This window comes from Sapajus apella, unplaced genomic scaffold, assembly GCF_009761245.1.
Source record: "Sapajus apella isolate SASKATOON/1434 unplaced genomic scaffold, GSC_monkey_1.0 scaffold39, whole genome shotgun sequence".
Taxonomy (NCBI): Eukaryota; Metazoa; Chordata; class Mammalia; order Primates; family Cebidae; genus Sapajus; species Sapajus apella.
This window is the reverse complement of record NW_022436979.1, coordinates 16932988-16960852: the sequence shown is the minus strand read 5'-3', so window position 1 is coordinate 16960852 and position 27865 is coordinate 16932988. Positions and strand designations below refer to the sequence as shown.

Sequence of the window (27865 nt, the reverse complement as noted above, 5' to 3'; positions counted from 1 at the left end):
CTATTCCAACACAATTGGCCCATAAAAGGTCGCTTCTGTTCTCTGTATATTATCACCATTATTGCTCATTGTGCAGGAACTAAAAATAGAATCTAGAAAGCCAGAAACCGCAAAAATAACATCTTGGGGCCAGAAGCAAAACAAACAGAATATACAACAGACAAACACAGACAGAATCTATCACCTAAGACAAAACCAAATTCCACTTCATTACTAATGAATGTAGTTCAATTAAATAGGCTCATTATTAAGAGGTGAACATGGCTCTCTATTCTTTCCAGTATCCTACAAGATTTGTAAACACAAAAACCATCCAGTTCTAGATTTGAAAATTAAAGGGAATCACTTTGAATCTATTCTGGTTCAGGGGGTTGATGTAAAAAAATAAATAAATAAAAGTATATACCACAGAATTACCTGGTTGTCCAATTTATCATGACAAGTCATGGGAAACCTATTTGCAGGAACTGGTTCTGACTTGGGGGAGAAAAAAAACACAACTTCTTGAAAAGGTAAAATAGCTTAAAGCATTTAATGTCTAAACAAATCAATCTGTTAATAGTAGTCACAAAATATGCTTAATATAGAAACCCACATTCATGTCTTTAAGAAAAAGTGTAAATTGTATTCCACCTCAAAACATAAATTAACCCGCCTAAAGAATCTGCAGCGGTCAAAGTCATGGTGAATTTTAAACAACTTCAGAATAAAATAACAATAAGTACTTTATACTGCTTTATCTCTAAAAAATGCTTACAACTTCTCATAAAAATAGTCTGAATCAACTATTTTTTCTTTTATTTTTTAACAGACATGTTCAACATTACAGTCAACATTTTTAAAACCTTAAGCTTTACAGACTTTCAAACATTCAAATACTGTGGTCCCTTTTCTTTGATGTGGTTTATTCAGCTAGAAAAGAAAACATGGTAGACAACTTAATAGGTTTTCACCAAATTTGAAAGTAGTACAAAAATTTTAGGACTCTACTGAACTACACATCGTACCTAAGGTATCATTAAAAATAGAAGACAGTATTTTCCTCAGCAAATCAAACAGCATACTGATATGCTGTTAATGCATACCTTGTAATGTGTACTGTCACTCATAAATTATTCACAACTTCTACTGTGTGAGAACTAGAATGTAAATTTTCTGCAAAACTGGAAAAAAGCAATACAAAATTTGTGAAAGCCTGTTTTATACTATACAAAAGTCAGTTTTTCTCTTCAAACACCAGATACTGTATGCAGTGATACTCTGGACCCATTACAGTAATTCTTGAGGATGTTTTAATGCTGGAGGTAAGTTTACAGGCCTTGATTCTTCATCAAGGAGTACTAGATCTTCTATTTCACTGCCTCTGTATTTCCTTTTACATATTTTTACCACCACCTTTTTCTTGAGAAATAACTTCAATGCTTCTCTTGATGCAACTGCTTTTGCATTTTCTTTGCTTTTTCCACAGCCAGTGCCCAAATATACAGACTTGCACCTCAATTCACAAACAATACTTTCTTGAGAGCTCTTATTTTGAGGCAGATCTGCCAATTCTTTTAGTGGGACAAAAAATACATCCAGTGTTGCTTTCAGAGCCTCAATAGCTGCATTTAGGAGCTCTCCATGATTCACATTGGGACTAAAGCCACCAACAGCTACCAACTTCCACGCCACCGTTTTATACAGTCTATTGAAAAAAGGCTGCTTCTGTTTCACATCTTCATTGGTTAACTTGCAAGAGAATTTGACAGAACTCTCACTTGACTGTGAAGTACTTTTAGAAGGCAACTGTGAGGTGCTTGTCTGAGAACTACTTTTAGAAGCCAACTGGGACACACTTGCTAAGGAAGTGCTTTTGGAAACCAGAGATCCACTGGTCTGGGAGCTGCTCTTGGAAGCTAATAGTGACGCAGCTACCTGGGAAGTGCTTTTGGAAGTTAGCAGCGATGTATTTGTTGAAGAGCTGCTCTTGGGAGTCAGTAAGGATGTGCCTGATGAGGAACTGTTTTTAGAAACAGATGATGAAACACTTGCCTCTGAACTAGGTTTGGAAGTTAACCCACTTGAAGCTGTCTCTGAACTAGGTTTGGAAGACAATAATGGCAACTCTACTTCTGAGCTTCCTGAGGAGCCCAACAAGGGCACCTCGATCTCTGAGCTGCTTTGAGAAGCTGGGGCTGAAGAGCTTTCCAAAGCACTCTTTTTAGGTGATCCACTTTGTTGTCTAGAATCAGTGGATTGGGTCATGTGACTATTCACACTGGATTTCAGCAAGGAAACAAATGATGCAGAACCGTGTTTATCTGGAGCTTCTGCTTCAGAAGCTTTCCCAGATCCTGCCGATGTTACCTGAGAGGAAACGCTGCTGCTGCTTTGGCTGGAAACAGACCGATCTCCATCACTTGTAGAGCTATTCTCACTGGAGATGCCAGAGCTCCGAGTTGAGTTCCCACTCTCTGATTTGGCGGCCGACGCTGTACATGCTGAACTGTTTTCCTGCTGAGCTGATGCACGTTCTGTCTTGGCAGGAGTTTTTGCGTGATCTTGCTCAACTGCAGAACTGTTTTTTCCTTCTAGAACTCGTTTTTTGGATGGCTCTTCTACCCCTTCTAAAAAGAAGAAAAACATAGATACGTGACTAAGAATACCTCGTACAAAATAGGTGATGAGACAAATACACATTAAAATAAAGGCATGAGGTGAAAATATTTCAGGACTAATCGTTTCTTTAAAAAGTGTGGAATCATTAATTTCTTTTTTTTTTTTTTTGAGACGGAGTTTCACTCATGTTACCCAGGCTGGAGTGCAATGGCGCGATCTCGGCTCACCGCAACCTCCGCCTCCTGGGTTCAGGCAATTCTCCTGCCTCAGCCTCCTGAGTAGCTGGGATTACAGGCACGCACCACCATGCCCAGCTAATTTTTTGTATTTTTTAGTAGAGACAGGGTTTCACCATGTTGACCAGAATGGTCTCGATCTCTTGACCTCGTGATCCACCCGCCTCGGCCTCCCAAAGTGCTGGGATTACAGGCTTGAGCCACCGCGCCCGGCCGGAATCATTAATTTCTTAAAACAGTGTTGAATAACATCACGAATGTCAAATTTTAAAAAATTAACAGCACCAGACAACAGTAGACACTTCAAAATCTAAAGCAGTCAAAGCAAACTATCAAATTCAAAGCCTAAAGATACAGATATATAGTTTAGATTTAACGTTCCAACTTTATTAATAATATTAGAAAAATTCTAGCTTGTTAAAAAATTAGTAACAATCATTCCTAATTACATCAAACTTATGCTCTAAACTCCTATGTATGTTCACATCTATGATCTGCTAACCATTGCTACTCGATATCCCTCTTTTCTTCACCTTGGCAACCAGTTCGTCTCTTGTTGTATAGGTTGGAGCATCTGTCACTTTGATGCCTTCAGCCATACTAAGTATTTTATCCATAACTTTTTGAGGGTATCTGAAAAAGAAGGAAAAGTCACTTTAACAAAGTGTTTTCTCTAAGGTACTACTTGTGCTGTGCAAACACAGGCCGCAGGAACTGCATTTCCTGGCTGCAATCAAGAAAGTGCACCAACCGCCAAGAAGTGTTTCCTGGAACCCCATCAACAAGCGCCCTAAGGTCTGGGAGGCAGGGTACCTCCTCACTAATCTTAAACCTAGCGCCCGTCCCCGAGAGCATGGTCAGCCAACACCAGCAACCCTACCAGCAGCCCCCCACGGCACGGGGCACACAGACGTCCGGGAATCCCGTCGGCTCCTCGCAGGGACGCCCTTCTCACCCTTAGAGGGCAGCCGGGCCTGCGGATTCCCGCGCTTCACAACTTCCCCTTCCCCGCCCAAGCCGGTGCCGCCGAGGGCGCGACGGGCCCCGGTCTGCAGGTGGCAGACAAAATGGGGCGTGCTGTTTAGGGACGCTGCCTCACTCACCGGCACCCGAGGAAGACGTGGTTCGCCCAGGCCATGGAAAAGGAGATGAGCTGCTGCAGCTGCCGGTTCCGGGTCCCGCTCTCGGCGTCGGCAGCTTCATCCGTGCTAGCGCAGGCAGCGCCGCCAGCGGGGGCCAGGTCCCCGGCGTTGCGGAGCAAAAAATCCCGGCGGTGGCGCCAGTGTTTGTCAGTCTCGCCGTCGCAGCGCAACGCCTCCACCCAGGCGGCCACCCGCGGGTTCTGGCTCAGGTACTCCGACACGTCCTGCGCCATGTTGGGCCTACAGGCCGCGAGCACAGCTGCACCGGGAGACAGGCGCGGCGCGCGGGAGCGAGCGGCCCTGTCACTGCGGCCTGCACCGGCGGCCCTCTAGAGAACGCCCCTCCGGAGGCCCAAACACCAAACAACAGCGCCCGGAGCAGCCGAACCGCCCACTTCCGCCCGCCGCCGGCTTCTTCCCTTTTATAACCTCGCCGCCGCCGAGCGCCCTCGCGTTCTTCCGGCGCGAGCCGGCGCTCCCAGGATGCTTTGCGGCGTCGGGGCGGCCGCGACGCTGCGTCCCCGTCTGGCCACGGAGGGGATCGGGGGTGGGCGGAGTAGGCGGGCGTGGGGCGTGGGGCGCCTCCCGCCCGCCGAGGGCGGGCTGCAGGTCCCGCTGGCCCCGGACGCCCAAGTCTCGGCGGAACCCCAGGCGTTCTGGCCTCGCTTTGTGACGCCGCGCTCTCCTGCCGCCCTACCCCCACGCCGGGCCAGCTGCGGCGCTGGGAGAAGAGGCCAGCGGGGCTGGGCCGGGGCAAGCGAGGCAGCCGGGCGCGGCGGGCAAAGTCCTCCTGGGCGGCGTCCCGGGGGACCTTGAGCCGCCGGCAGCTGCGGGGCCTTTGGTGTCCGCCCTGAGACTGCCTGTGGGTGAGCTGGGCCAAGACACACAAAAGCCGGCCTCCATGTTCGTAGAGTGTCGGGCACGGCGTGTCGCGCTGCTTTCAGTGTGCCCGAGCGGAGCGTTCCGAGGCCGCCGGGTCTCGGCGCAGTCGGGAGGGCGGGGGTGCCGGTCCCCTTACACAGCAGCCGTAGACAGTAAGGTCACAAGAGGCCCGGCTCCGTGTTACCGTGAGGCTTGCAGCCTTTGAGGCTGTCCCCGGCCCCGCAGCGGTTGCGCTTTTCTCGCAGTTCCTTAGGTCTCTAGTTAAGGCAGGCATTGCCTTCCTGTTTTGGTCAGTAGCAGAACGACTCCACTCCGACAACGTTCTGTCTCTAGGATTTCCTAACGTCAACAACTTTACCTCCGACCGGCAGATGTCCGGAGGTGGAGTGGAAATGTGCCTATTTTATCTGTAGGGCCCCAACCCTGTCCCTCTTACAGCTATTTTTTCCTTCTGTATATATTTTTAACACTATACATTTCCCACAGTTATGTACTCTTACGGCTGGCTTGCTTATTGTTAGGTTTTCTATTTCGGGTATACGTGCGCTCTAAGATTAATTTTAATACAGTGATATAAATTATGAAATTTTTCTTTCAATAAATGTAGACTTTCATGTAAAAATGCTTGAATCAGAATAATCAAGCCAAAAAAACGGTCACTTTAGGTAAGATCAGAGTTTAACCGGGTAATTTATGTACATACTGGAACAATAAAATACAGCTATTATAAGAAACCAGTATTGTCTCTTCCTGTCATACCAAACGAAAATGCATAAAAATGGGGGCACAAAGAAATTTTGAAGCTTATGATTTTTCCTTATAGTTTGCTATTCTTTCCTCCTTTTCACAGATAATTGCTGCAAATGTAGAGGGGTGGACGGATTGCAAAAATCTGGCTGTTTAAAAGATGGAGAAATCATGGTTTCTCCTTTCATGAATTCATTTGCTGTTCAGTTCCTTTCACGAATTCATACCATAGCAAGTGAAGAAGCTGTGTTCACATACCTGCGTGATATGTGTGAGGTTTTTTTGTTTGTTTGTTTTGTTTTGTTTTTTTTTGAGACGGAGTTTCACTCTTGTTACCCAGGCTAGAGTGCAATGGCGCGATCCCGGCTCACCGCAACCTCCGCCTCCTGGGCTCAGGCAGTTCTGCTGCCTCAGCCTCCTGAGTAGCTGGGATTACAGGCACGCGCCACCATGCCCAGCTAATTTTTGTATTTTTAGTAGAGACGGGGTTTCACCATGTTGACCAAGATGGTCTGGATCTCTTGACCTCGTGATCCACCGGCCTTGGCCTCCCAAAGTGCTGGGATTACAGGCTTGAGCCACCGTGCCCGCCCGATATATGTGAGTTTTAAATCAAGGATGTTCCCACAGCTGGGCACCGTGGCTCACGCCTGTAATCCCAGCATTTTGGGAAGCCGGAGCGGATCACGAGGCCCGGAGTTAAAGATCAGCCTGGCCAACGTAGTGAAACCCCATCTTTACTAAAAATAAAAAATATTAGCCGGCGTGGTGGCACGCGCCTGTAGTCCCAGCTACTAAGGAGGCTGAGGTGAGAGAATCGCTTGAACCTGGGAGGCGGAGGTTGCAGTGAGCCCAGACCATGCCATTGCACTCTGGCCTGGGTAACAGAGACTCTGTCTCAAAAAATAATGAATGTTCTCAGCTTTTTTCTTGTTGCCTTATAGTCTTCCTCCCACTCATGGGCTTCATTGCCTTGAAGGGAGAACAAATAGAGCCTGAATTTCAAAATATTTTTTTAATTATAATAAAAGCAATAAAGTCTGAAAGGTGGCATACTCATTTGCAAAAGCCAGGTGCTTGGCAGAAAAATGTACAGGTATTTTTCTTTTTTGATTCTTAAAAAGTTGACTTTCTGTGTAAAGATTCAGAGACACTGAACCACAAGCAGCTGGGACTGCAGGCAGGCGCCACTATGATGGGCTAATTTTTTATTTTTTTTGTAGAGACAAGGTTTCACTATGTTGCCCAGGCTGGTTTTGAACTCCTAATCTCAAGCAATCCTTCTGCCTCAGCTGCTGCAGCTGCTTTTTTTTTTTTTTTTTTTTTTTTAATAGAGACGGGGTTTCACTATGTTGGCCAGGCTGGTCTTGAAATCCTGACCTCATGAGTCTCCCACCTCGGCCTCCCAAAGTGTTGGGATTACAGGCGTGAGCCACCACACCCTGCCCTCAGCTTCTTAAAGTGCTGGGATTATAGGCATGAGTCACTGTGCCTGGCCTCATTTTTTTGGCCTCTTTTTTTTTTTAAAGACCTTCCGGGCCAGGCGTGGTGGCACTCACGCCTGTAATCCCAGCACTTTGGGAGGCTGAGGTGGGCGGATCACAAGGTCAGGAGTTTAAGACCAGCCTAACCAATATGGTGAAACCCCATCTATATTTAAAAAAAAAAAACCTTCCCACCTACAGAGACAAATTACTCTCTAAGCTGGGGAAGACGTTCAGAGAGAAAGGATGAGAGGAGAACTTAGATGATAACTAGGAAAATCTATGGAAGCAGGAAATAAGATGCAAGGAGGGAAGTGTTGGCTGTTATAAATTGCTGGATAGGCCCGGCGCGGTCACTCACGCCTATAATCCCAGCACTTTGAGAGGCCGAGGCGGGTGGATCACGAGGTCAAGAGATCAAGGCCATCCTGGTCAACATGGTGAAACCCTGTCTCTACAAAAAATACAAAAATTAGCTGGGCTCTCTACCCTTACACAGCATGTATATATATACACACACACACACAGACGCGTGCAGATATATCTCACAGGGCCTAGAGGAGATCCAAAAAGTTCCCAAAAGAGAGTTGAATGGTGAAGTGCCTACCAAGTACCAAGGTCAAAGGTGAATGATGCTGGGGGTGGTCAGCCTGTCAGCAAAGGAAGATGCAATGAGTTTTCAGCAAGTCATCAGACCAATGCCCATCAGGCCACATCTGTAGGAGAGGACCCTCAGCCTCTCCTGAAATGATCAGTGTGCATTGCTTGTGCTGCGAGATCAGGCAGTTACACTCTCAGCAGAACCCACAGGGAAGAAGGCACAAGACAATGCTAGAATGGTAACCAAGCCTCGCCCCACCACTGCCCTCACTAGAAATCTGCTCAGACCAGAAAAGGGAGAGAATTCTAATGAACTGAGAGAGATCCACTATCATCCCAAATTGAGTTTCAAACCACAAGTGACTGAGTTCACAAGATGGAATTTCCTGCTCTAAGCAGAAGCCCATTCATTGAAACTGGTGCTGTAGCATGTCTCTCTCTCTGAAGACATCCAATAAAAGTTCTAGCGGCAAGCTGGCCTTTCTGCAGATGACTTTCCGGTGGAGCAACATGAAGGGATTGCCCCTGTTCCTGGATGTGATTACAGAAGCAAGAAAGCCTTGGCAGGAAGGTCTGCATGTGGGGTGCAGAGGCTTGTGAGGGGCAAATACTCCAGTCATGGCCAAGGTTAGACTTGATGTGAGACACACTTCATCGGGAGGGGAAATCCTTTACACAAATGATGTGTGAGGACAAAATCTGCCAAATTACAGTGATAAGGTGTGATGTCCTGAAAGTTAAAGCAAGATAATGTTTTAAAAGTGTGATCCCTTGTGTCAGAAGCTTCGAGAAATCAAATAGGAGGAAGATTGGTAGTAACAGTCTGATTAGGGATTGGAGCCACATGTGAGCTTAGCAAAAGCAGTTTTACTGCAGTGATGAAGACAGACTCCATATCAGAGTGAGTTCAGGAGTCGGAAATGGAGATATCTAGCTGTAAAGGGGAGAAGAGAGAGGAAGCTGCACAGGGTCATGGGGTCAAGGTGGCTTTTCAATTTCAGATGGGAATAGCCTCAACACGTGCCCCACTGCTTGAGGGCAGCTCACAGAGAAGAGGAGTTTGAGGATCCTGAGGAGAAAGAAGGTAATTAGCAATTTCTGAAGACATAGGTGTGGCTGGGATCCACACCCAGGCGGAGAGATTACCCTTAGCTGGGCAGACACTTCCTCTATTTTAAAAGAAGAGGTTTAGGCCGGGCGCGGTGGCTCAAGCCTGTAATCCCAGCACTGTGGGAGGCCGAGGCAGGTGGATCACGAGGTCAAGAGATCGAGACCATCCTGGTCAACATGGTGAAACCCCGTCTCTACTAAAACTACAAAAAATCAGCTGGGCATGGTGGCGCGTGCCTGTAATCCCAGCTACTCAGGAGGCTGAGGCAGGAGAATTGCCTGAACCCAGGAGGCGGAGGTTGTGGTGAGCCGAGATTGTGCCATTGCACTCCGGCCTGGGTAACAAGAGTGAAATTCTGTCTCAAAAAAAATAAATAAATAAAATAAAAGAAGAGGTTTGTGGCCTGTAATCCTAGCACTTTGGGAGGCCAACGTTAGTGGATCACCTGAGGTCAGGAGGTCGAGACCGGCCTGGCCAACATGACGAAACCCCGTCCCTACTAAATATACAAAAATTAGCTAGGCTTGGTGATGTATGCCTGCAATCTCACTACCAAGGAGGCTGAGGCAGGAGAATCAGTTGAACCCGGGAGGTGGAGGTTGCAGTGAGCCAAGATGACTCCACTGCACTCCAGCCTGTGTGATGGGAGCAAGACTCTGTCTAAAAAATAAAAAAGAAGAGGTTTGTAAGTTTGGAGGTGAGAAGTTGACGTGGAGGCCGTCTGATGGTGCAGAGAATGCTTGAGGTAGATATTTTAGAGGGCAGGAGAGGAATCTGCCTAGATGAACATAGTTTTTCTGGCCAATTTAAAATTACAGGCTGGGCGTGGTGGCTCATGCCTGTAATCCTAGCACTTTGGGAGGCCTAGGTGGGCAGATTGCTTGAGCCCAGAAGTTCAAGACCAGCCTAGTCAACATGGCAACCCTGTCTCTACAAAAAATACAAAACTAATTTGGGTGTGTTGGTACATACTTGTAGTCCCAGCAACTCGAGAGGCTAAGGTGGGAGAGCCACCTGAGCCCACGAGGTCAAGATTGCAGTGAGCTATGATGGCGCCACTGCACTCCAGCCTGGGGAACAGAGGGAGACTCTCTCTCAAAAAATAAATTTAATAAAATAATAAAATAAATAAATGCGCACACAAAAATGAACATCTACATAGAAAAAAAGAAGCATAAATGAAAGTAAACAATCTCTCTCACTTGCCCTAGTCCCACTCTGTGGACATCAGCATTCATGCCATTTCTATCTTTATTTCTTTGGGTGATTATTGTCAGAACTACGAATTAAATGCTTATACATCAATTTCTTAATTTTTAATTATTTATTTATTTAGAGATAGAGTCTTGCTCTGTCACCTAGACTGGACTGCAGTGGTGCCATCTCGGCTCACTGCAACCTCTGCCTCCCAGGTTCAAGCCATTCTCCTGCCTCAGCCTCCCAAGTAGCTGGGACTACAGGTGTGTGCCGCCACACTGAGCTAATTTTTTGTATTTTTAGTAGAGATGGGGTTTCACCATATTAGCCAGGATGGTCTTGATCACCTGACCTCGTGATCCACCCACCTTAGCCTCCCAAAGTGGTGGGATTACAGACATGAACCACCGTGCCTGGTCCATTTCTTCTTAATTTTTCAACTTTAAGCAGTACTTATTTCACTCCTGAATGTTGAGGCTGAGAAATTCATATCATTTACACTACCCTTTTTTCTCATAATTTTGTTATCTTTTATTGTTTTCCCATTGGCTCCCTGCCATAAATTCAAATATTATACTTAATCATCAGTTTTTAATCTGTCAACTTAAGGCAGGTAGCTCTTGATTTCCACATCATGTAAGAAAATTCTGAAGGAGAGACCATATTACAGATATTTGGATATTCCAAAAATATGCCTTTAGGATAAAATCTAGTCTCTGGTGATAAATTGACAGCAGATGGATAATTCTAAAGTTTTCCTACTTTCCTGCGGGATTTATGCCATTGTTTTTACATTAAGCCTTAACATTAATAAATGTTAATAAATTTGTTTGCTGCTGTGAAGATTAAGTAGATTGTGAAGTTAAACCTTTCATGGGGGTTAGATTCTAAAATCAGCATGTAAATGGAAGTCAGATGTGATTCCACTTTACCTTCTTTTCCTGTAGTGTAGCAATTGACCTCTATGTGGTGGCTTATGCCTGTAATCCCAGCACTTTGGGAGGCCAGGGAGGGTGGACCACCTGAGGTCAGGAGTTTGAGTCCGACCTGGCCAACATGGTAAAACCCTGTCTCTATTAAAAAAGTACAAAAATTAGCCAGGCATGGTGGTACGCACCTGTAATCCCAGCTACTCGGGAGGCTGAGGCAGAAGAATCACTTGAACCTGAGAGGTGGATATTGCAGTGAGCCGAGCTCGCACCACTGCACTCCAGCCTGGGCAACAGAGCAAGACTCAGTTTCAAACAATTAAATGAACAAACAAAAACAACAACAAAACCCAGAAAGGCCCTTGGGCATCTACTGATGAGAAGTTTGAGAACCATGGGCTTTTTCTACAGGTTTAATTAATCAAAATCTCATTTGATTAATTTCAGTTGCTAGTAACAAAAGATTATGGTTTAACATGGTGTCTGCTAAAACACACAGGGAATTTATTGGCTGTGTTATTGAGTCTGGAGGTAGACCGTGGGATCCAGGTACTCAATCAATATAATCAGGAAACCTGTTTCTCTTGTCTCTGCAGTCTCAGGCAAGGTCTTCCTATATCGTGGCAAAATGGTTTCTTTTTTTCTTTTTTTTTTTTTTTTTTTTTTTTTTGAGACGGAGTTTCACTCATGTTACCCAGGCTAGAGTGCAATGGTGCGATCTCGGCTCACCACAACCTCCGCCTCCTGGGTTCAGGCAATTCTCCTGCCTCAGCCTCCTGAGTAGCTGGGATTACAGGCACGCACCACCATGCCCAGCTAATTTTTTGTATTTTTTTTTTAGTAGAGACGGGGTTTCACCATGTTGACCAGGATGGTCTCGATCTCTTGACCTCGCGATCCACCCGCCTCGGCCTCCCAAAGTGCTGGGATTACAGGCTTGAGCCACCGCGCCCGGCCAAGCAAAATGGTTTCTACTAGCTCACAGCATACATTTTTCATAGCTCAGCAACTCAATAGCGAGAGAGCTTCTCTTCCTGATAGTTTCCAAGGTTCTGTTGGGAGTTCTTTGGTCCTGCTGAGTAACGTATCTGTCCCTTACATACACACTCTAGCCAGGTGTATGAAATGATTGTTCAGGCCTGACTCATTCATTTGCCCTGAAAATGATAAAACATCTGAGTAATGTCAGTGTCTTGCAAGGAAAATAACAAACTCAATAAATAAAAGAATTTATACTCAAGGAAATGAAGATTACAGCAATATGAACAGAAGGATGACCAAATACCAGAAAAGAAGTTAAAGAAAGGATGGTAGTAAGGTTTAATGGCACAAGACAATTCTTTTTTTTTTTTTTTTGAAATGGAGTCGCACCCTGTGGCCCAGGCTGGAGTGCAGTAGCTCAGTTTTGGCTCACTGCAACCTCTGCCTCCCAAGTCCAAGCGATTCTCCTGCCTCAGCCTCCTGAGTAGCTGGAATTACAGGCATGCACCACCACGCCCGGCTAATTTTTGTATCTTTAGTAGAGACGGGGTTTCACCATGTTGGTCAGGCTGGTCTCAAACTCCTGACCTCGTGATCTGCCCACCTTGGCCTCCCAAAGTGCTGGGATTACAGCATGAGCCACGGTGCCCAGCGAGACACAAGACAATTGTAAGAGGTGCTGCTGTCAGGATGGCTTCCTTATTTCCCACATTTTAGCCAAAGTGAAAAACCTTTTTATAGCAATCTTTACATTTTTATATAGTGCTTCCTAGAGCCTTACTGGAGACAATTTCATCTTTTTAGTCTTCATGTTTCTCCTAACACCAGCAAGGTGAGGTATTATTAGACACTGTTGAGGTTTTTTTTTATCTTTATTGAGTTTCCCTCTCGTTAGCGAGGGTTTTTATTTTCGCGATCTCGGGTCACCGCAACCTCCGCCTCCTGGGTTCAGGCAATTCTCCTGCCTCAGCCTCCTGAGTAGCTGGGATTACAGGCACGCGCCACCATGCCCAGCTAATTTTTTGTAGTTTTAGTAGAGACGGGGTTTCACCGTGTTGACCAGGATGGTCTCGATCTCTTGACCTTGTGATCCACCCACCTCGGCCTCCCAAAGTGCTGGGATTACAGGCTTGAGCCACCGCGCCCGGCCGGTATTATTAGATTTTATTTTCCCATCCTTTTGTGAAGCTCTACACCTGTCCCTTATCCCAGAATGTAGGAGAGAGATGGAGTCCAGAGAACAGCTGGTATTTGGAGAGCAGCAGTTCACCTTCCCATGAAACAATAAACTTGATCCTAACTCTTCAGAATCATGGAAAGTTTGAGCTGGAGGGGGACTTTGCAGATTGCACTTATAGACAAAGAAACCTAGGTTCAGCATGGTTAACTTATTGCCCAAGGTGAAACAATTGGTTAATGGCAGAGCAAGAATAAGAAACCAAAGAACATAGTTGTTCTACTGACTTCTGGTCTAGAACTCTCTCCCGTCACCTACTGCTTGGCGAAGTTTAATGAATCAGCAGTTTTGGTTAACTCATCAGTGTGGTGACTGAAAGATAAACAGGAACTGAGCTAGGACTTGTTAAATCCAAAAACTAAGATTATGACCACAACCATCCACTTCATTATTGGGCCCTTTGGAAATTAGGAGCAGGAAGGGTAAAAAAAATCTCTGCTACTTTGTACCCAGGGCTCCCGTTCATGAATGTGTCATTGCCTTGTAAATGTGAGCAGCGGAGGAAACAGAAAGGAATGTTCCTGGGAGAATCTAGAAAGCCAAAGGAAAGAACAGCGTAGAGCCTAATTTAGCGGTCAAAAATATCAATTTAGGAGTCAGACGTTCCTAAGTCGGAGTTCTGGTTCTATATTTACCACCACTGAGGCTATGGGTAAATTATTCCTATTTTCTAAGTCTTCATTTTCTTATCTGTAAAAGTGGATACAAGCACCTATGAATCATAACAAATAAATTAGAGACCTATATAAAGTCACACAGCTGAAATCTAATTAATGAACTTTAGAAACACCTAAGGTTTTGGCCGGGCGGGGTGGCTCACGCCTGTAATCCCAGCACTTTGGGAGGCCGAGGCGGGTGGATCACGAGGTCAAGAGATCGAGACCATCCTGGTCAATACGGTGAAATCCCGTCTCTACTAAAAATACAAAAAATCAGCTGGGCATGGTGGCACATGCCTGTAATCCCAGCTACTCAGGAGGCTGAGGCAGGAGAATTGCCTGAACCCAGGAGGCGGAGGTTGCGGTGAGCCGAGATCGCGCCATTGCACTCCAGCCTGGGTAACAAGAGCGAAACTCCGTCTCAAAAAAAAAAAAAAAAAAAAAGAAACACCTAAGGTTTTATTTGATAATACTGACAACATTTAATAATTGTTTCTTTTTTGTTTCTGCAGAGAACTTTTTTTTCAAATAAATTCTGAGTATGGTAGGTACAAATCTCTGTCCATAATTTCAAGGTGTGTAAACAAATGTAGCTACAATATTTTTCTCTAATTTAATTTGTTTTCTATTTTAAGATCCCATTCTACCAAATGGTGGAAACCTAATTTCTGTCACCTCAAGATCTTGCCTCCTTCTCTATGAATTTGAGAATCCATTCCAAGGAGCGGACACAGTGTTGAGACACAGGGGCAGGGGCAGGGCCAAGGTGAGGCGCTCCCAGGCATCCCCTGAAATAGCCATCTTTCCACCAGGTTTCGGCCCACTAAGCCCACGTGGGCCGCTGCTGCTCCCTCCGCATCCCTGCAGCCGGGCCTCTCGAGGTCAGGCGACTCTCTCTGCTGTGCTCATGCCTCTCAGGCACAGCAAATGTCTCATAACCTACTGTACCTTGCTGGGGAGTACGTGTTCTCTGTGAGGCCCTCTCAGTCCACTTGCCCAGACGTGGCCCACATCCTTTCTAGTCTACTCCTCCTGCCATGCCAGGAAGAGGGAACGGGCTAGTCTTGCAGCTTCGCTGGCTGCTTCTGGGAATGTGCATGGTCACCATACTCACGGATCCCCTAGACCTTCTAAGGTTGCCGTCATCCTTCCTCACCTCTCAGTTTCCCTTTCTTCTCCCCTCCCGTTGCAGTTCAGCCTTGCAGGTACAGGTAGGCAGGACATGGGGCCTCTCTTCAGGGAACAATGTCAGCAGCGGAATTCCCTAGCCTCCCCTCTCACCCTTCAAGTTTTCCTTTCCATTGGGTAATTTCCTACCTGGATATGAGGTAGCCTGGGTCTTCGTTTGTTCTTTGAAACCTACTGTTACTATGCCCATAAAAGTCAGGGCTCTGCTTCTTTTGCCTTCTGTATTCTGCTGCATCTTGCAAAAGGCAGTGGCCATAGAACACCCGTGTCTCAAGCAGAGGCAGGCAGTTTTAAAGGTTAGAGCCGCCTCTGGAACCCCCTGAGGAAATGAGGGAAGGGGGCACTGTTAGCCATATCTGCCGAAGCCCCCTTAAATATTAACACTGCCGACTGGTTTTAATTTTTCATAAATTTCTTTAACCTTAGAGAATAGGTAGAGCAGCCTTGTGGACAATTTGCAAGCTAATAAAGAATATGTGGATCAGGCCAGGCACGGTGGCTCACGCCTGTAATTCCAGCACTTTGGGAGGCTGAGGCGGGCGGATCACCTGAGGTCAGGAGTTCACGACCAGCCTGGCCAATATGGTGAAACATCATCTCTACTAAAAATACAAAAATTAGTGGGTGTGGTGGCGTGCGCCTGTATTCCCAGCTACCCGGGAGGCTGAGGCAGGACAATTGCTTAAACCCGGGAGGCGCAGATATAGGGGAGCCAAGCTTGCACCACTGGACCCCAGCCTGGGTGGCAGAGCAAGACTCCATCTTAAAAAAAAAAAAAAAAAGAACTATGTGGATCAATGTAGTCATTCCTTCATTCCTCCATGCATCCTAGCAAGGATCTCATGTTTAGCTCCCTTCCAAGGACTACACTGAGCTTCTAAGGCCCTTTCCCCTTTAGCCTTCTACATTGCATCTCAAAAGGAGAAGTTAAAAGTCAGCCAGAAAGGCCGGGCGCGGTGGCTCACGCTTGTAATCCCAGCACTTTGGGAGGCCGAGGCGGGTGGATCGCGAGGTCAAGAGATCGAGACCATCCTGGCCAACATGGTGAAACCCCGTCTCTACTAAAAATACAAAAAAATTAGCTGGGCATGGTGGCGCACGCCTGTAGTCCCAGCTACTCGGGAGGCTGAGGCAGGAGAATTGCTTGAACCCAGGAGGCGGAGGTTGCAGTGAGCCGAGATCGTGCCATTGCACTCCAGCCTGGGTAACAAGAGCGAAACTCCGTCTCAAAAAAAAAAATAAATAAATAAAAATAATAAAAGTCAGCCAGAGGAGGGACCAGTTGGCACCTCCAGTCAGATCTAAAGGATTAAACCCCCTAGTGCTAACCACACTCCTCTCTCTAGATCACGGATATGAAGTGGAGGAATTTTCCCCAGAAGGTACTGTTCTCGCATAATCACGATTAGACCCCCCACCTAAGTCACGTGCTCCACTTACCTCATCGATCACGACCCTCCCACATGTAACCTCTAAGACTGTGAGCCTTTAAAAGAGGACAGGATTTTCTAGTCGGGGAGCTTGGTGGTTTTGGCATCTATGCTGCTGCAGCTCCCGGCCGAATAAAATGACCGCCTCCTTCCCTGTAAGTGTTCCAGAGGTTTGTTTGCAGCTCGCCTGCTTCACAATGAGGCCAAGGTTATAAAATACAGTGGGGGAAGATGAAGCAAAGGCGAAGAAACGTGTTCAGCAAGTGGTCTAAACAGGAAGAATGAGCTGACAGTGTTTGATGGGCCACCAGAGAGAGCATTTTAAAATCCCATTTTCGCCTCTTCTCCCCCTTATGTGACTGTTGGTTGAATAGGGATAAGTTTTTAAAGCCTCAATTAATTTTAAGGAAGGAAACAAAGTAAGTGTTTTTCTTCCCACCAGGCAAGGCAGTTTTGATGTTAAAAACCTCATTGATAGTGGTAATACTATGCAGTTCATTTCTAAAATGGGAACAAAAGCACTGTTTTCGTTCTCACTAGGGAAGGCAGTTTTAAACACCTCATTGAGGGCAGCACTGCCAGGCTCATTTAGGACTTGGTAATAGCTCCTCTCGACAAGACAGTGCTGAGAACACAGGGTGAAACCTACAGCTCTCAGACGAGCTTTCCCCCACCTACTAGCAAAGGCACATTTTCTCTGTTTCCTGAAAGGAGTGTCTGAGTGCCATGCAATCCAATGATCTTCACGATGCCAAGTCCCATGGAAATGAATGCGGGAGCTTCTGCTGTTGACTTCAGTGAGTCTGGGTGTGGTGAAATGGCTTCCCCAAGGCTTTGATACAGAATGAAGAGGGTGGGGGCTGTCTATTCACATTCATTTATTCTTCCCATCTAGAGTTTAAGAGGAGGAGAACACTCCTTTTATTACTGCCACCCGAAACTAGAACTAGTAGAAAGGCAGGGAAAAGAACATGGTTGTATCACCTGCAAGGCTGGGAATTTACTCCTTATCGTGGGGGAAGACCTCTGGTGGCATGTTTTAGTAAGCATGTAGGTAGAGTCAGACACTGCGGCTGAAGGCATCAGCTTAGACTCACGAGAGAGCTTGATGTGTGTGGGCTGTCCTGCTGCTCACTGGGCGCTGGCCTGGCCTCAGTGGCTCTGGGTCCTAGCTTTGTGGACTTCGCATCACCTCTGGTTGTCTTGCAAGACAGAGATCACATATGCTTGAGTTACTGGTTCAGAGAGAGGAGATGTAATATGCCCACTGGGGGATGGGAGAAAGAACTATTAGAAAAAAAATGAAAGTAATTCAAATCTAATTATTCAATTCTAAACACTTCAATTCTCTTCTAGCAGGGGTCTGCCCCTCAGAGCTGCAGGCAAGTGAGCAAAGCTTCATCTGTATTCACAGCCACTCCCCCGAGTGCTCGCATTACCGCCGGAGCTCCTTCTGTTGTCAGATCAGCGGTGGCTCCTAGCAGCCAGAACCCTATTGTGAACTGCGAATGTGAGGGATCTAGGCTGTGTGCTGCTTATGAGAATCTAATGCCAGATGATCTGTCACTGACTCCCATCACCCCTAGTTGGGACCATCTAGTTGTAGAAAAACAAGCTCAGGACTCCCACTGATTCTACATTATGGTGAGTTGTTATCATTATTTCTTTACATGTTACAATATAATCATAACAGAAATAAAGTACGCAACGAATGTGATGCGCTTGAATCATTCCCACACCACCCCTCACCCCATCCATGGAAAAATTATCTTCCGTGAAACCTGGTCCCTGGTGCCAAAAAGGCTGGGGACTGCTGTCTTATGCCATCATAGATTCATGGAATTCTTTTATAGGTAGGTTCTTTAGGGGTAACTGAAGCTGTTTCCTCATTTTTAGGAAATATAGGAAAGAGTAGGAAATTGAGGCTCAGAAAGGCCATTTAGCAGCGACTAACACAAGCTCCAGGTCAGTATTGCTTCTATGAGCCCTGGTCTCCAGAATAGAAAAGGCCAGTCAAGGCTACCACTGGAAGTCCCCTAGTCAGATGCAAAGAGAGGATCCAGGATCCAAGCTGATTTACGGTTAACTCGTTTGGGGAATTCACAATGCTCCAAAAGGCAAGAAGAAAACAACACAAGACCGTACACACGACAGCAAAGAGTCTTAACAAACAGCAGCACCTTCTTCAGAGTCTCACTGGCCACTGATGTGTGACTTCTTCCCCTGGCCCCCCCATTCCAAGCTTTCGGCACGGAGACCCACGTGAGACCTGTGGGAGAGCTGTGTGGAGCCTGGGAACTGTATTTAGTCTCCTACCTTTTACATTTAAAAATGCAGTTTCAGCTGGTGCTGTGGCTCACATCTGTAATCGCAGCAATTTGGGAGGCCGAGGCGGGAGGATCACGAGGTCAAGAGATCGAGACCATCCTGGCCAACATGGTGAAACCCATCTCTATTAAAAATACAACAATTAGCTGGGCATGGTGGTGCGCACCTGTAATCCCAGCTACTTGGGAGACTGAGGCAGGAGAATTGCTTGAACCTGGGAGGCGGAGGTTGCAGTGAGCTGAGGTCACACCACTGCACTCAAGCCTGGCACCTGGTGACAGAGCAAGATTCCATCTAAACAAAAATAAATAAATAAAAGGAACTTCGGCTAGCGCAGTAGCTCACATCTGTAATCACAGCACTTTGGGAGGTCGAGGCAGGCGTATCACCTAGATCAGCAGTTCGAGACCAGCTTGGCCAACATGGCAAAACACAGTCTCTACTAAAACACACACACACACACACACACACGCCAGGTGCAGTGGCTAGTGTCTGTAATCCCGCTACTCAGGAGGCTGAGACAGAAGAATCGCTTGAACCCAGGAGGCGAGGTTGCAGTGAGCCGAGATCGCGCCACTGCACTCCAGCCTGGCAACAGAACGAGACTCCGTCAAAAAAAAAAAGAAAAAAAGAAATGCAATTTTATCCTTATAACTTTCTGGAATCAAGAAGGTGGTTTTGAACATACAAAGGGAAATGTTTTATAAAGGAAACACGAGAAAGCAACAAGACGTTGGCCGCTTTGCTACTGAAACCCTTAACAAGTAAGAGCGCTCTAGAAATACAAGGTATATTATTCTACTTATTTTGTTCCAGAATAATGCATGCTATTATGTTAGCTTTTTCCATAACAGGCCATTTTTCTCTGGGTGTGGTGATACCTCTCCCACCGCAGCTGAGCCTGAGCCTCAGTAGCTTCGAATGTGAATATAACTTTTTTTGTGAACTTGGTCACATTACTGCGCATAGAATCTGCTTTTGTTTCTCCCAGGGTTAGCCAGAGACTTTCATTGCTTCTTTGCACTTTCCCCACACTCAGGAATCACAGGGAAGCTGTATTGTTCTAGGCGTTAGTTCTTTATTAGCACTCAATCTGCTTCACACTCCACTTGTGTGCCGCCTTTGAAGCCTCAAGAAATCTCCTGCCTGGCAGGAACTGCCAGGCCCAAGCAGTGCAAAGGAAATCACACCCATCGTGGCCCCACCAAAGCGCAGGCCTGGCGCTCACTCCATTTCTCCCGGTGTTTCTAACAATTCTGAATTGAGATGGGAGGAGAGGTGCACTGGAAGGCGCTATATATTCCTAAGAAATTGCATTCACGTCTGCTGACCAGGGCCTGCCCTCCCCTGAGGCTAGTCAATCCCTGCTCCTGGGGGACTGAGAAAGCTGTCCTTGGTGCAGACCCTACAGAGCCCTGTCTTAAGACTTTCTTCTCTTGGCTGGGCACAGTGGCTCACGCCTGTAATCCCAGCACTTTGGGAGGCCAAGGCGGGCAGATCACTTGAGGTCAGGAGTTCGAGACCAGCCTGACCAACATGGAGAAACCATCCTACTAAAAATACAAAAAAATTAGCCTGTCAAGATGGTACATGCCTGTAATTCCAGCTACTTGGGGCTGAAGCAGGAGAGTTGCTTGAACCTGTGAGGCGGAGGTTGCCTTGAGCTGAGATCGCATCACTACACTCCAGCGTGGGCAACAAGACGGAAACTATCTCAAAAAAAAAAAAAAGTTTCTACTCTCTGCTGTTCACACTCAGGCCAGCCCTGCTCCACCCTGCTCTGCCCTGCCCATGCAGAAAGGCTTCCAATCCTACGAGGAACTCCTCAGCATGCCAGCTGTTTGACCTCAAGGGAGTTACTTAACCTTTCTGAGCCTTGCTTGTTTCATCTGTAAAATGGGACGATAGTGGTGACTACCTCATAGGATTGTTGTGAGGATAAAATGAGATAATCCAAAAACTAGCCAGGCGTTGTGGCATACACCGATAGTCCCAGCTGCTCGGGAGGCTGAGGTGAGAGGACCGCTCGAGCCCGGGTGTCAGCTACAGTGCACCGTGATGGCACCACTGCACTCCAGCTGGGTGACAGAGTGAGCCCCGTCTCAAAATAAATAAAAATAAAAATAAAACAAATTAAAAAATGAGATAATCCACATAAATGTCTTAGCATTATGCCTAGCATTTTGTGGATGTTTGATGAATAGTGCTACTTTTTTTTTTTTTTTTTGAGGCAGAATCTTGCTCTGTGGCCCAGGCTGGAATCCAGTGATGTGACTTCGGCTGACTGCAAAGTTCACCTCCTGGGTTCAAGTAATTCTCCACTTCAGCCTCCCACGTAGCTAGGATTACAGGCACCCACCACCACACCCGGCTAATTTTTATATTTTTAGTAGAAACAGGGTTTCATCATCTTGACCAGGCTGGTCTTGAACTCCTAACCTTCTGATCCACCCACCTCGGCCTCCCAAAGTGTTGGGATTACAGGTGTGAGCCACCGCCCTTGGCCAATAGTGCTACTATTAATAATAAATAATTTTTATTAAATTAAGGAATGTGTATCCATGAGAGCTGGACTTAGCAGATCACAGTGAGAAAGAAACATCTAGAACACTTGTGAAAGAAGGAGTCATTGGTGAAGTATGTGGCCCCAGTGGTTGTGTTTTCTCCTGTTTGTTTCGCCATACCATTTGTCACATGTGAATTTTTTTTTTTTTTTTTTTTTTTTTTTGAGATGAAATCTCACTCTTGTTGCCCAGGCTGGAGTGCCGTGGTGCAATCTTGGCTCACTGCAACCTCCACCTCCCGGGTTCAAGCAATTCTCCTGCCTCAGCCTCCCGAGTAGCTGTGATTACAGGTATGTGCTACCACATCTGGCTAATTTTTGTATTTTTAGTAGAGACAGGATTTCTCCTGGCCAGGCTGGTCTTGAACTCCTGACCTCAGGTGATCCACCCGCCTCTGCCCCCCAAAGTGCTGGGATTACAGGCATGAGCCACCGCGCCCAGCCAATCACATGTGAGTTCTTACAGCCCTCAGTGTGTCTGTGTCTGTAATTTCCTTGACCTCTTCTTAAATGATTAAAGCAGCTGACCAAATAGAATGGATTTGTGTTATTGTCCCCCCTTGGTCTGACAACAGTTCCCTGATTTCCCCTGGATTCTGCTCCTTTCCCCCTTGCAGTCCCTGTGGTCTGTATGGGCTGGCCCCAATCCCTGGATCCAGGGGACACATCACCCAGGCCTGGCCACTGAAAGCCAATTGTGAGACTTTTGCTGGGGCAACCAGGAAAAGAATATGTGTTTCCTTTGGATGCACAGGATGCAGAGCATGGAATGCAATCCTGGAGGGGCAGGCAGCTACAGAACCCCGAAATGGAGAGAGAGAGGGTCAGTCCCCAGCATCTGCTCTGTGCGGGCACCAGGATTCAGCAGTGAACAAGTCCCTGTCCTTGTGAAGCTCTGGTGAAGAAAACATCAAGACATAGTGCCAGGTGGGTGGGTGGATAGATGGGTGCATGCATGGGTGGATGGACACATGGATGGATGTGTAGCCCTATAGATCATTCTGGTAGTGCTACAAGCTATTAAAGAGAAAGGAACAGATTGAGAAACGCATCCGGGGCCGGGTGCAATGGCTCCTGCCTTAATCCCAGCACTTTGGGAGGCCAAGGCAGGTGGATCACCTGAGGCCAGCAGTTTGAGACCAACCTGGTCAACATGGCGAAACCCTGTCTCTACTAAAAATACAAAAATTAGCCGGGCGTGCTGGCAGGATCCTGTAATCCCAGCTGCTCATGAGGCTGAGGCAGGAGAATCGCTTGAACCTGGGAGATGGAGGTTGCAGTGACCCGAGATCACACCACTGCACTCCAGCCTGGGTGACAAAAGCAAAACTGCTACAAAAAAAAGAAAAAAAGAAACACATTAGGGCGGTACAATTTTAGATAGTGTCATTGTTGAATACAGTGATTTCCAAATTTCTCTTCAGAGAATCAGTTTGCCAGTATGTTCAGTTTCTGTGTTCTTTGTTCTCCGTTTTAAAGTTTAACTTCCTCATTCTTTTCCCCTCCTTGCCTCTAGTTTCAGTAAACAGCCTTCCTGCCAACTCTAATCAGTTGTTCATATCTGTACCTCTGGTCACCTGCTCCATCCTGAGTCACTCCTGGTCACTCCTGGCCACTTTCTCTGTCCTGAATCACCCATGGTCACCTGTTTCATCCTGAGTCACCTCTGGTCACCTACTCTGACCTGAGTCACCTTTAGTCACCTGTTCCATAACCATCTTTTCCGCCAAAACTGCTCACCCCAGGGATACTCTGGCTCGTATCCCTGCTGTCTTTAAAATAGCCAATCAGAATTAGCTTAGACTGTGCGGTCCAACCCTAGCCAATAGGGGAACAACACAGCCGTAGGGACAGCTTGTGTCAGGGATAAGAGCTCTTTCCCCTCCCTTGTTCGCTTGTGCTCTCACCATTGCTCCATCCACGAGACACACCCTTCTATACAAGTACAAATTGTCTTGCTGAGAATATTTATGTTCAAGTGCTTTTTCAGCACTGAAACTTTGTTTCTAACAGTCATGAATGATCCTGTTGGCCTAAAGAAAGAAACTGAGGCAAAACTGATATAAGTAGAGAGTTTATTTGGGCCAAATTTGAGGACTGCAACCTGGGAGACAGAGCTTGAAGTTGCCCTGTATGTTCGCTCTGATTAGCAGCAGTTGCCAGTAAGTTTTTTTTTTTTTTTTTTTTTGAGACAGAGTTTTGCTCTTGTTACCCAGGCTGGAGTGCAATGGCGTGATCTTGGCTCACCGCAACCTCCGCCTCCTGGGTTCAGGCAATTCTTCTGCCTCAGCCTCCCGAGTAGCTGGGATTACAGGCACGTGCCACCACACCCAGCTAATATTTTGTATTTTTAGTAGAGATGGGGTTTCACCATGTTGACCAGGATGGTCTCGATCTCTTGACCTCGTGATCCAACCGCCTCAGCCTCCCAAAGTGCTGGGATTACAGGCGTGAGCCACCGTGCCCAGCACCAGTAAGTTTTTAAAGAAAAAAAAGAAGGGGCAGTTCTTACATTGGTTCATTAAAATAACATAAGCTATTGATTTGCTACACATTGTTCTTTGTATCACAAATTCTAGGAACAAGAAGATGATAGGTGAGGGTCACATTGTGCAACTTGAATACATTTTTTTTTTTTTGAGACCGAGTCTGCTCTGTTGCCCAGGCTGGAGTGTAGTGGCGTGCTCTCGGCTCACTACAACCTCCACCTCCCAGGCAATCTCTGTAGGTATCAGTCCCTGCACAAGTGTCAGCCATCCAGCACCATGTCCTGTCTGAGAATGTAACTGGGCCTAGGATGGTTAGCCACAGTCAAACAGTGGGAGAAACAGGCCAGCCCTTGACAAAGATCCTCACGCTGAGATGGATCAGGCCCATGAAAAACAGTGAATCTTCACTGGTAGGGACCACAGGGAAATTCAGTCCAGCAGACTAAATATTTGGAACCCACCTGCCTGGAAAGCAGCTGGTATCGTAGGCAAGCAGTCAGTGGGGAAACAGAGGGGGTTTATCAACTATCTGATGGGTCCCAATACAAATAATGTCCCATCAGATAGTGGGATGGAGGAGTGGGACTTGCAGGATGGGTAGTTTCAGGGAGGACCTTCTGGGGTCAGGCAGCCTTTAGGAGAGACGTCAGCTCAAGTTCAGGGACAGACAACCGCTCCTAGGTAGAGGCATCCTGTTGGGAGCCCTCCCATGTGAACACCTCAGAGCAGGTATTCACTATACGGGAGGTTGAGCCCAGGAGCAGGGCCTCCAGGCAGAGGGAAGTCTAGATAGGGATGTTGGGGACAAAAGAAAAAGGAGAATCTAGTTAAAAGATAACCAGACGGGCGAAACCAGATGGCCTGCATTCATGAGGAACAGGGTTTGTTGCTACAGAAACTTGCTTATGAGCACCAAAGATATTATTATCTTCTATAACCACCTATTGCTTAGCTGTCAATTTATTGTATAGAATTGATGATTTAGCTACTTGTTTCTCTCCTTACCATGACGTCAATCAGACCCTGAAAATGTATATATATTCTGAGCCTTGAGAAATAAAGTTGATGATTGAGCATTGTCTCTTCATCCCTCCTGACCCCGCTTCCTGTCTTCTTTTTTCCTGTGCACTCCCCATTCAGGCTGGAACCCTCTTGCTGGTCAAGAGTTCCCGGCAGCATCCCATTTTCATCAAATGTTTGTGGAGCACCTTCCCGGAGCCTGCAGCCAGGCAGGGGCAAGCCAGTGCTCACCACGGTGATGACCCGGCTGGAGCCTGGGGCGGGACCCTGCATCCCAGATTACTCAGTGCTGAATGCCAGAGCGTGCGTCCTGTCCACAGGCAGGGTTCAAATCACAATGATCGTCGCTAACTTTCTGCCACTTAACTTCTCTGAGCCTCAATATTCTTGTTTCAAAAATAAAAATGATGAATCCCAGCTCGCGGGGTTGCCGGAGTGTTCGTGACTGATCCCAAGTACTGAGCAGGCGCTGGACCACGCAGCGAGCTCAGTGCTCGCACTGTGGGCCCCTGAGATGCAGGAGGTGGATGGGCTTTCCTGTGGAGTAACCGGTTTCAGAGAATGCCGATGAGTCCTTTGGAGACGTGAATAGCTCACACCCTTCGAAGCTCACCTGGGCCTGAGGGCAATCTCCAGATTCGATTTAGAGTATTTCAAGGAAGGGGAAAACAAGAGACATCTGAAGCCCTTGAAAAGTATCCTGTTAGCCTGCCATATACGTGGAGTGAGAGGGAAACAGTGATCTTCCAGGCTCCCAGGCCTTTCGGACTTTGGCAAATTCCAGCACAAATAGGGAAGGAAAATGCTGAGAGCTGTCTCTTGCAAGTGAAGGGAGTATAAACCATAGTGCTTCTTTATCTGGGCCTTCTGATCTCAGGATTTCAAAGAACGCTAGACAAGTACCTAGCGGCAGATAAGATTTTTCTCTATTTTCTATATGGGTAGTTGGAGCCTCAGTTGATAGGAACAGAACCAAGAATGCAATGTAGGTCAGATGCTTTAGAGCCGAGAAAAGGTGTTACAGATGCAGGAATGCGGTGGCTTTTAAAGTTAAGTGTTCATCAAAATACCTGAGACTCTCTCTCAAAATGCACACTCCTGGGCCCCACCCCAGGAAATTGGGATTCAGGAAATCTGGGCGTGGGCCTTGGATTTTGAACCTTAATGCTGGCTTTCAGGTGCTGTGTTTATCATACTCTGAGAAACTCTGATCTAGGGAGAGTCAGAAGGCTGTGCCTTCTGTTTAGGGCCTGGCCGTGAGTGACGAGGCCCATCTCTGGGTATTTTATCCAGGGATAGAAATCTGTAACAATTATACTATTAAATTTTATCTTCTAGAGGGAAAGGCATGACAGAATACACGCTCAAGAGGCTTAGCCTAACTCAGTGTTTCTTTTTCTTTTCTATTTTATTTGAGACAGGCTCTTACTCTGTCTCCCAGGCTGCAGTGCAGTGACCTCATCGCAGTTCACCGCAGCCTAGAACTCCTGGGCCCAAGTGATCCTCCCACCTCAGCCTCGCAAGTGACTGAGTCTACAAGTGTGCACCACCACGCCCAGCTATTTATTTATTTATTTAGAAGGATGGGGTTTCACCATGATGGCCAGGCTGATCTTGAACTCCTGACCTCAGGTGATCCACCCACCTTGGCTTCCCAAAGTGCTAGGATTACAGACGTGAGCCACAGCACCCAGCCATTTATATTTTTAGAGATGGGATCTTGCTACATTGCCAGGCTGGCCTCAAGCTCCTTGGCTCCAGCGATCCTTAGCCTCCCCACATATCGGGACTTGCAGGTGGGCCACTCCCACTGCATCCAGCCAAGACTCTTTTTATAAGGCCACATTCACAGGGCTCAAGTGCATAATTTTTTTTTTTTTTTTTTTTTGAGACAGAATCTTGCTCTTGTCACCCAGGCTGGAGTGCAATGGCATGATCTCAACTCACTGCAACCTCTGCCTCCCCAGTTCAAGCAATTCTCCTGCCTCCGCCTCCCAAGTAGCTGGGATTACAGGTGCCCGCCACCACGCCCAGCTAATTTTTGTATTTTTAGTAGAGATAGGGTTTTGCCATGTTGGCCAGCCTGGTCTCGAGCTCCTGAACTCAGATGATCTGCCCACCTGAGCCTCCCAAAGTGCTGAAATTACAGGTGTGAGCCACTGCGCCTGGCCAAGTGCACACATCTTTTGGGGGGACACCGTTCAACCTTTACACCTCCCCCAACTCCCTGTCACTATGATCAGTAGTTCCTGCAGCGTCCCTGAGGGTCAGTCTCCACTGTGCCGTAACCTCACGGGCAGGAACCACATGGAAATGTAAGTTCTGCAGTGCCCAGTACCTGGAACATGTCACATATTCAATTTTCATTCAATAAGTGAATACATTTTATTTCATTGATTTACTTGTTGGCTAATGCAACAGTACTACTGTTTTATAATTATTATTATTATTTTTTGAGACAGAGTTTCGCTCTTGTTACCCAGGCTGGAGTGCAATGGCGCGATCTCGGCTCACCGCAACCTCCGTCTCCTGGGTTCAGGCAATTCTTCTGCCTCAGCCTCCTGAGTAGCTGGGATTACAGGCACGTGCCACCATGCCCAGCTAATTTTTTGTATTTTTAGTAGAGATGGGGTTTCACCATGTTGACCAGGATGGTCTCGATCTCTTGACCTCGTGATCCACCCGCCTTGGCCTCCCAAAGTGCTGGGATTACAGGCTTGAGCCACCGCGCCCGGCCCTGTTTTATAATTATTTGTGTAGTTTAAGAACATGCATTACTAGCAGTAGCAATTATTGAATTTAGTCACTCCTGAAATAGCTACTACAGTATTCTTTAAAACACACGCTGTACTGCTTATGCTGGCATAAGTCTCTCCTCAGTACTCTTGTTTTTACAAATGTCTTCCACGCTTTCCTATGTGCAAAAGCCCCAGACTTGTGGAGTTCCGGATTCTGGAATGGCACAAGTCAGGGCTGACCATGAAGCCTGGTTTCAGTCCCTGGCTTCAGCAGCTGAGGGGGCGTTGGTGACCGTGGCAGGT

General features: G+C 46.8%; 1 protein-coding gene and 1 long non-coding RNA gene across 6 annotated transcripts; one reads left to right on the top strand and one right to left on the bottom strand.

Annotated features, from left to right (window-relative positions):
* Positions 1–504: 504 nt before the first annotated feature.
* CDKN2AIP (CDKN2A interacting protein) lies at positions 505–6910 on the bottom strand. Of its 4 annotated transcripts, none has more exons than XM_032298726.1 (3): positions 3941–4595; positions 3340–3470; positions 505–2609 (listed from the first exon to the last, which is right to left on the bottom strand). In XM_032298726.1, the coding sequence occupies exons 1-3, from the start codon at positions 4210–4212 to the stop codon at positions 1270–1272; spliced, it is 1743 nt and encodes a 580-aa protein (XP_032154617.1). In that variant the 5' UTR covers positions 4213–4595; the 3' UTR covers positions 505–1269. The 4 variants fall into 4 exon arrangements, with proteins under 4 accessions (XP_032154617.1, XP_032154618.1, XP_032154619.1 ...); XM_032298727.1 differs by having other exon boundaries at positions 3371–3470; positions 3941–4579; XM_032298729.1 differs by having other exon boundaries at positions 2539–2609; positions 3371–3470.
* LOC116565235 lies at positions 6426–15766 on the top strand. 2 transcript variants are annotated; one of them, XR_004275340.1, is made up of 2 exons: positions 6426–6454; positions 15702–15766. It is a non-coding gene; the product is annotated as an uncharacterized LOC116565235 (long non-coding RNA). The 2 variants fall into 2 exon arrangements; XR_004275341.1 differs by lacking the exon at positions 6426–6454 and adding an exon at positions 9392–9407.
* Positions 15767–27865: the final 12099 nt, after the last annotated feature.